General features: G+C 37.5%; 1 protein-coding gene across 1 annotated transcript in view; it reads left to right on the top strand.

The window, feature by feature from the left end:
- The first annotated feature begins 684 nt into the window (after window positions 1-684).
- Window positions 685-9,024, top strand: part of UAP1 (UDP-N-acetylglucosamine pyrophosphorylase 1) — a 34,788-nt gene continuing 26,448 nt past the window's right edge. The window contains exon 1 of the mRNA XM_042780526.1: window positions 685-964. Coding sequence (XP_042636460.1) covers window positions 685-964 — 280 coding nt within the window. The remainder of the gene's footprint in view (window positions 965-9,024) is intronic.

Raw genomic sequence — 9,024 nt, 5'->3', positions numbered from 1 at the left:
TGGAATGTTCTTAGAAAATATTGCCTTATTCAGTGACTGTCATATGAGAAATGCTTTTCTTTTTAACCAGAATTTAAGTTCTTAGTAGTGATAAAGGACATGCTTTTATTGCTTGTGTATAGTAGCTGCTACTGAAATAAAATGTGTTTTCATAATTATAGGTGGTCCTATCTTCTTGTATATTGCTATATTCTGAATACGTCAGAGTCATTTCTAACATTACAGATAAAAGGAAAAGAGTTGAAGTAGTAAGCTGTCAAGTATTCCTTCAGTGGTAGCACAGTGATCAGAGGCGTATTGAAGGTGTGAAATGTGGAATCTGACTGCCTGGATTTACATCCCAGCTCTACCAGCTGGGGAGGTTGCTTAACTTCTCTATGCCTCAGTCTCCTAGACTGTAAAATAGTAATAGTTATAGCACTTATGCCATAGAGTTCTTGAATATGAAATGAGATAACGTCAGTAAAGTGCTTAGGTCAATGCCGGATACATAATACTAATAACTATCTTTAGAATTTGATCTCTTACAAATATTGAATGACTGAAAGGCAGAAGTTAAATTCCTTTGGCCTAAACCTCAACTTTGGAGGCTGAACTTTAATCTGTTATTAATTCCTTTTCTCTTTTAGGTTTACAGGTGTAGAAATTACACCCCTATTTTCACAAAGCTTGCCTACCAGCATTATGAATGTTAATGACCTCAAACGCAGGTTGTCCCTTGCTGGACAGGAACACTTGCTACAGTTCTGGAATGAACTGGAAGAAGCCCAACAGATAGAACTTTACAAAGAGCTCCAGGCCATGGACTTTGAGGAGCTGAACCTTTTTTTTGAAAATGCCATTGAAGGGTTCAACCAGTCCTCTCATCGGGAGAAAGTGGATGCACGAATGGAACCTGTACCTCGTGAGGTATTGGGCAGTGCTACCAGGGATCGAGATCAGCTTCAGGCCTGGGAAAGTGAAGGTACTGAGCATGTAAACAATTATGCTAAGGTTTATAATGGCATATATTAAAATTGTTAAAGTAACTGGATCATGAAACTTATATTTTTACTCTCAAACTACCTGAATCCAAGCGATTGAGGAAGTGACAGATTGTGTGGCCCAGACCTCTATAGCATCACGACATTGTCAGCCCCTATATTGTTCTTTCTGGTCCCTGATTCAAGGCTTTTCTCATTCAAGTCTTAATTTGCCTCTTGTGTCTTTCTCCTTAGTTTCTGTACTACTGCTAGACTTGTCTTCTTGAAGCACAAATTAATGTTTCAGTTTGTTACTGATGTTAGATGCATTGAGTCAATTCTGATTCATAGGACTTCTGGTGACAGAATAGAGCTGCCCCAAAGGCTTTTCTAGGTATAATCTTCACAGAGGTGGGTGACCAGGCCCTTTCTCCCATGAAGCAGCGGGGTGGGTCCAAACCGCCAACTTTTTTGGTGGTTAGCGGCTGAGCACTAACTGTTGCACCATCAGGGCCCTCCCTTAACCTGGCTCTAGTCTATATTTCCAAAATTGTCTCCATATATATCCCTGTTCCTACTACCCCATATATTTTAGCCATACCAAACAGTCTTTCCCTGACTATTATATTATGCCTTTCCTGTCTTTGCTCGTGCTTATCCTGGCCTTTGCCTCTAACTAGGTCACCTTGTAAGGTCATCACCTGGAGTTGTGCAGTGCAGTGACTCCAGGGCTTACACTCAATCTTTAAGGTCCAGCACAACATACTATTTCATCCATGACCTTTTCTCCAGTGTTTCAAGTTGGAGTTAGTTTTTCATGCTTATTCATTCTGTTTTATAATAAGAGTTCTTTATGTTGATCTTCCTTGTATATTGTGAACTATTGAAGAGTAGCCCATGTCTCTGTCTGTGTATGTCACATAGCATTTAGAACAGGATTTTGTATTTACAAGTTAGTCAATGAATTTTTGTTGAATTGCCCCAATCCTTTGTCTTCTGAAGCATGTTATTTAGTGCTTTTGAGAAAGGCACAGTAGCTCGTATGTAGTTTTTTGGTGGCAACGAGAGCTGTGGTTTTTATAATGTCCTTCCTGACAGCACACAACAGCAACAATGACTGTAACTCAAAGGTTGACTTTATATTGCAGTCCAGGCCTTTGAGTGTTTGTGGACTCTCCTTGTCAACTCTAAGCTTCATTTCTTCAACTATAGACTGTGCAGATTGGACTAATAATTATCTGTTTACTTTTTGACATTATTTATTGCAAAGATAATATCAAAATAACAGAAATGCAATCTAGAAATTGTGCATAGCCTCATCAAGTCAATGTTTTTATTTCTCACATTACAACTTGATTATATACATATTTTCTTTTATACATGTACAATAATACTATGCATATAATTTTATACATACCATAACTTTATATTTTGTCTTCTACCTTTGACTCCTTTCTCTTCTCTTGTCCGACCTCCTCTTCCTCACCCCCCCCAAAAAAGATAACTATTAAACTAACTAAACTCACTGTCATTGAGTTAATTCCAACTTATACTCACTGCCGTCAAGTCAGATCCGACTCATACTGATCCCTCCTTGGGTTTCCAAGGTGGTATCATTACAGAAGTAGATTGCCCAATCTTCCTCCAAAGAGTGGCTGGTGGGTTTGAACCGGCAACCTTCTGGTTAGCAGTCAAGTGCATTAGGCACTACACCATTCATAGTGACCCTAGAAAACAAAATGGAACTGCCCGAGAGAGTTTTCAAACTGTAAATCTTTAAGGAAGCAGACTGCTGCTGCTTTCTCCTGCAGAGCAGCTGGTAGGTTCGAACTGCTACATTTTGGTTAGCAGCCCAATGTTGTAACCACAGTGCCATCAGAGTTCCTTCTGTAAATATTACAGCCTTGGAAACACTATGGGGCAGTTCTACCCTGTCCTCCAGTAGGGTAGCTGAGTCAGAATTGACTCAGGGGCAACGAGTCATCCCCTGCCCCCACCGGGTCCTTTGAATGTTTCTTTACCCTCACAGATTCAGTGATTTTCAAACTAAGTTCCACAGAGCCCTAGATGTTCCACTGCTGGAGAAGCTGTTTTATGTTGGGGGTAGTGGGGTGGTGGTGGGGGATACTAAATAGGTAGTTCTCCACCCCCTTCTCCTTCCCAGTTATAAACAACAGTTTTGTTATTGTGTATTACATGTGTTTAATCTTTACATGAGTCTTCATTTGAAAGGGTTTGAAGTTTAAAAAATAATTTGAAAATAATTGGATTATCTTCAAAAAGGGGCCTTTCAGATCTGAAATGGTATTGGCCAACCTAGCATCTTATTTAGAATAGGACTTTGCCATTAAGACATAGAGAGTGGCTTCCAGATGGATCCTTTGGAATGAAGAGCTTTAGTGATAACATGACCCCTACTAGTTTTGGATTCATTAATCTTCCCTTCTTCCCTGTGTTTCAAAAAGACTACTACTTCAAACCAGAAGCCCCTCAGACCTCTTCTTATTTTCTAATATCTAATATTCTCTAATAAAATATCTAATATTCTCTAAGTCACTAGTAATAATCAGCTGCCTACATTTCTCCTTAGATTTTTAAGAAGAGTAAGTCTCAGAATCAAGTTTTAGGGAAAGTCAAAGTTTTGACCTAGTGTAAGGCAAACATAGGCAACAATCAAGACCTCCTGTGATATAAGTTTCTGGGTAATGTTTGCCACCTCCTTTATGACCTCTTTGTCAGAATTGGTGGAACCAGCCTATGTTTATGATCTTTCATTAAAACTAAAATCCAGGACTATTAGAACCCGGAACAGTGTTTGAAGGTGAAAACAAACTTCCTTTTGGCTTAATGACAAAGGAACAATATTTATATGTGGCTTAAACAGTAGGCGTGGAAAAGGATACTTTGTAACTGGTATTATATCTTTTTTGCTTAGCCAGAAACTACCTGAATTTGCAAATTAATAACAAATGAGGTCTCTTTAGTAAGTTATCAAAAGGAAGAGATTGCCACTGTGGAGATTATAGAGTTACATTTCAGATAGTAGAGAGATCTTGGTAATTGATTAAAGAACAGTTGTTTGTGTGTGTGTGCTTTTGTTTTTCTCTTTCTGGAATGGGGGATAAAAGCATTGTATGGATGTTTCAACACTTAGGGTGGAAAATTCTTTGCTTCTGAAGGAAGAATATGTAAGTGATTGCTGTGTTCCTTGTTGAAGCAAGATCTTGTTTTAATTCTTGACCAGCTGGAGAAAATGGAATACAGAGGAGCAGCTGGAAAATTTGTTTCTTAACAGAAGTGAGATTTTGAAAGAGAAGTGATTAGAAACTTTGATGAGAATATTGTTTTTGTAAAGATACTCAAATTTAGAAAATATGTTTGCTTAATAAGAACACTCATTCTTTATTAAAACAAATGTATGCTTGTATTGAACACAAAACAGTCTTCCAATTTTATAATAACAAATTATTATTCAGTATTAACCTATTTTTGCCTGTGAGACATTCTCTTACTGGTGATTTTCTACCATAAAGCACTCTGGTAGAAAAGTAAATGCTTGATTTAGAAGAGGTGTACTCACAACATTATGTATTCTACATTTTCTGAAATCTAGCACAATAATATTTTTGATAGGTTTATTTTCTTTTCAGAGCAATATGTGCTTATTCTAGAGAATTTTGAAAATACTAAAAAGTACAAAGGAAAAAGAAAATACAAATCTCTACCATCCCATCATCCAGAGATAGATACTGACTGGTAATATTTTATAGTATTTCAAACAAACCTTTGGGATTATGGTTTATGTACAGTTTTATAGCCTGTTTATTTGTTTTCATGGAAAATTTCAAGCAAATTTTGAAACAAATAGAGACAGAAATAGTATAATGAACATAAGCAGCACCTTCATTAAACAATTACCAGATTTTTGCCCCTTTGTCCTCATCTGTCTCTTTCTCTCTTTCTTTGCTGTTGTGTTTTAAGGAAAATCCCAAACATTATGTTAATCTTACTCTCATATATTTCAGCGTGCATCTCAAAATGCATGGACATTTGTTACTAATCATTATGTCGTTTTTATGGCCAATGAAACTCACAATTCCTCAGAATCTGATACCCCACTCAAATAAAGGTTTCCCTGATTGATCTGCTTTTTGTGCTTAATGTCTGACAAACTTTCTTGAATCAATTTCCTTTATATCCACCAGTTGCACACCTGTTTTCCCCACACCTCTTGTCTGGAGTACTGACAATTTAAATCGAAGTCTGACAGTGGTCTACTTTGGAAACACCTGTGCTACCATTGTTGTTGAAGTACATGGTAGGGGGCAACACTGTGGCCTCACTTTCAACAATCGATTATCTAATATACTAACAAAAGCACAAACAACAAAAGATAAAATAAATGGGAAGTCATAAAAATTCAAAATTTTTGTTCATTAAAAGACTTTACCAAAAGAGTAAAGATAAGCTACTGTCTGGGAGAAAGCATATCCTTGGAAACCAAATATCTGACAAGGATCTAATAACCAAAAAATATACAAGACTTTGACAATTTAAGAACAAAAAGACATAACCCAATCATAAAATGGGCAAGAGACTTGTATAGACATTTCACCAAAGAAGACATTCACATATCTGCTAAACACATGAGAAGATGCTCAGCATCATTACCCATCAGAGATGCAAATCAAAATCACAGTGAAATACCATTTCATTCCCACTAGAATGACTGGGGTTAAAAAAAACCAAACAAACATGAAATAACAAATTTTTTCAAGGATATGGGGAAATTGGAATACTTATCCATTGCTGGTGGTGGTGGTGTTGTTACGTGCCGTTGAGTCAGACCCGACTCATAGCGACCCCTCCTTGGGTTTCTTAGGCAGTATCACTACGGAAGTAGATTGCCCCATCTTCCTTCTGAGGAGTGGCTGGTGGGTTTGAACCGCCAGCCTTCTGGTTAGCTGTCAGGTGCATTAGGCACTATGCCAGTAGCAATGCAAAATGGTACATTCGTTGTGGAAAAGAGTGTAGTAGTTCCTCAAAACACTGAAAATAGAACTACCATATGACCCAGCAATTCCATTCCTAGATATATACCAGAAAGACTTGAAAACAGAGACTGAAAAAGAGACTTGTACACCAGTGTTCGTTGTAGCACTATACACAATAGTCAGTAGTTGGAAACAACCTAAATGCCCATCAACAGTTGAATGGATAAACAAAATATGGTAGTACATACAGTATATCAGCCAGTAGGAGAAATGAAGTTTTGATACATGCTACAGTATGGATGAAGCTTGAAGACATGCTGAGTTGAAACAAGCCAATCACAAAAGGACAAATATTGTTTGACCACACTTATATAAATATGAGACAAGAAAGGCAAATGTATAGAGACTAAAGCTTATTAGTGGTTACCAGGGGTGGGGTGGGAGGATGGCGGAACAAGGGAGCATATTGGTGATGGAAAAATTACATTGATTAAGGGTAGGATTTTATAGCCAATTTTTGTAATTCTGTCAATTAATTGTATACCTGTAAAAAAATTGAACTGGCAAAAGTTCTGTGATATTACTAACAATGACCAAAAAAAAAAAACGTCACCGCTGAGGATGGTTAGGTACAACCAAATACCTCATGGGATTTAGTTCCTTGGTTTGGAAGTTAAGGGTCATGATTTCATGGGATATCCCAGTTAATTGGCCTAATAATGTGTTTAGTGCTTTTGTTCTACCTCCTAGTTCGTTGCATAGTGTCTGGAGTCTTAAAAACTCACAAGTGGCCATCCAAGGCACAACAGTTGATCTTTATTCATCTAGAGCAACAGAGGAATAAGTTGACTTAGGAATAGGAGGAGGATATGGGATGTGTGGCTAATTGTCTCCCTGGAAACCGCCTCCTTTACCATGAGGCCAGAAGAACTGGATAGTGCCTGTCTACTCTTACTGAATATTTTGACCAAAGATTCCATAGAGGGACCTTGATCAAAGAGGGAGAAATGCAGAACAGAATTTCAAATTCTCAAGGACTCTGGACTTCCTGGAGCCATGGAGGGTGGGTGAATCCCTGAAATGATTGCCCTGAGATAATCTTTAAACCTGAAACCAAAAGTATCCCCTGAATTCATCTTAAAACATAGTAGTAGTTTAGTTTAACTGGTGAAAAAGTCAGCCTTCAGCATTATGCTCTTTTAAGAACTATCTATATGCGATCAAAGGAGCTCTCTTGGCAGAGTGGTTAAAGCATTGGGCTGCTAACCGCAGGGTCAGAGGTTTGAACCCATCAGCTCCTCTGCAGCAGAAAGATTTATAGCCTTGAAAACACTGTGGGGCACTTCTACTCTGTCCTATAGGGTTACTTTGAGTCGAAAGCAACTTGGTGGCAGTGGGTTTATATGGGATCAAATTGGCAACAGCAACTGGAAAGATAGGAACCTTAGGGGGAAGTGAATTTATCCTAATTCGGAAAAGGTGGGTGAGAATGGTTACACAGTTTGAAGAATATAATCAGTGTCACTAAATGGTACATGTAGAAACTATTGAATTGGGATGTGTTTTGCTGTGTATAATCTTAAAAAACAAAATTAAAATAAGTATCAGTTCCTACAGGGGAAAAATAATAAAGTGTATGGGAGGAATGAGTCCAAGCAGGAAGTTTTCCAGGAAGCATTTGACTGCTGATGGGTCACTGCAAATTCTTCTGTTTCTTGTAAATGTTACTGGGAAACAGACTGCTCAGATTCTGTTGTGTTCATAATGTGTGACTCTCTGAGCAGAGAGATTATTCTTGCCATGGATGGATATCACTCTGTCTTGGATTTTTTTTTTTTTTTTTTTTTTAACTCTGATTTGATCTGTGTTGAAGTCTCTATAGAAGAAGTTATTATTTCTTGTGTCTCATAAGAGATGGAAAAGATGATACAGTGATGTACTTTTCAGAGTTCTTTTTCTTCTGTGTAAGTTTTGGGGGAAGAGAAGTTGGTTATTTCCTAATTATCTCAGGGATTAAGTACATTTATAATTAGCTAACTTTTTTTTAGATAGGTACAGTACAGCACATTTCAAATTTATGTTCTAGCAAATACCAGCACAGTTTGAAATAATATATTATTGCCGTATAATCAAAAAGCTTCCTGCATTTTATCAGTCCACTTAATTTCATGCAGTATTTTATCTGTCATTATAAGATGGATCTTCATTTATGTGTTACATACTTTTGGTAAACATTGCAGGTTTATTGTAGTAGCAAAACCAAAGTGGGTGAGTACTTCAGCCGGTGTATGCACAATTTGATACTGTTAACAACATCTGTATTTGTATTTAGTTCTTGAATTGCAGCTGGCTTTGATACTCTAGGGCAGCTTTCTTTCCTCTTGTTTTTCTCTGCTCATAAGTGAGATGCATAAGCAGAAAGAAGTTAATGGAGAAAACTTTTTACTACACATATACATATGGATTGTGTTATAAATAGTTGTACCAGTTGTGGTTATATGGATAAAATATAAATGTAAATCTGCCAGGAAATATACACCTGGCAAACATCATCCCAAAGCCACTCTAAGAAATGATGACCAGATGCATTACCAGGTCCACAACTGGAAAGAAGACTTGAAGAACATATGGCAGACATCAGGTTAAGAAATGAACAATCCTATTTATTGTAAGAAAGAATGAGGCTATTGTGAGCTGCTGGTTAGGAGAGCTTTAAAATTGGAAATGTTGAGAAAATGCAGTGAAAGTAGTTTAGGGGAGTTGACGGATCCATGAAGGAGAAAAGTTTATATAGTGATTATTTTGGTTTTCTCTAGTGCCATTCTAACAGAAATACCACAAATGGGTGGCTTTAACAAACAGGGATCTACTCTCTTACAGTTTACGAAAGTTAGAAGTCTTAGTTCAAAGCGCCAGGCTCTCTTGGGACCATAGTTGCAGGGGACATGAAGCTCAATTGGCATAACATACTATATAAAACATTGTTCCACCTCCTACTTTGGCGAGTAGCGACTGGGATCTTAAAAGCTAGCAAGCTGCCATCTAGATGCAACGATGGGTCTCTCCTC

Source organism: Orycteropus afer, unplaced genomic scaffold (assembly GCF_000298275.1).
Source record: "Orycteropus afer afer isolate SDZICR_OR568_19922 unplaced genomic scaffold, OryAfe1.0 scaffold00044, whole genome shotgun sequence".
Classification (NCBI taxonomy): Eukaryota; Metazoa; Chordata; class Mammalia; order Tubulidentata; family Orycteropodidae; genus Orycteropus; species Orycteropus afer.
Note: the sequence above shows the minus strand (reverse complement) of the source record. Positions and strands in the feature narration are given on the sequence as shown.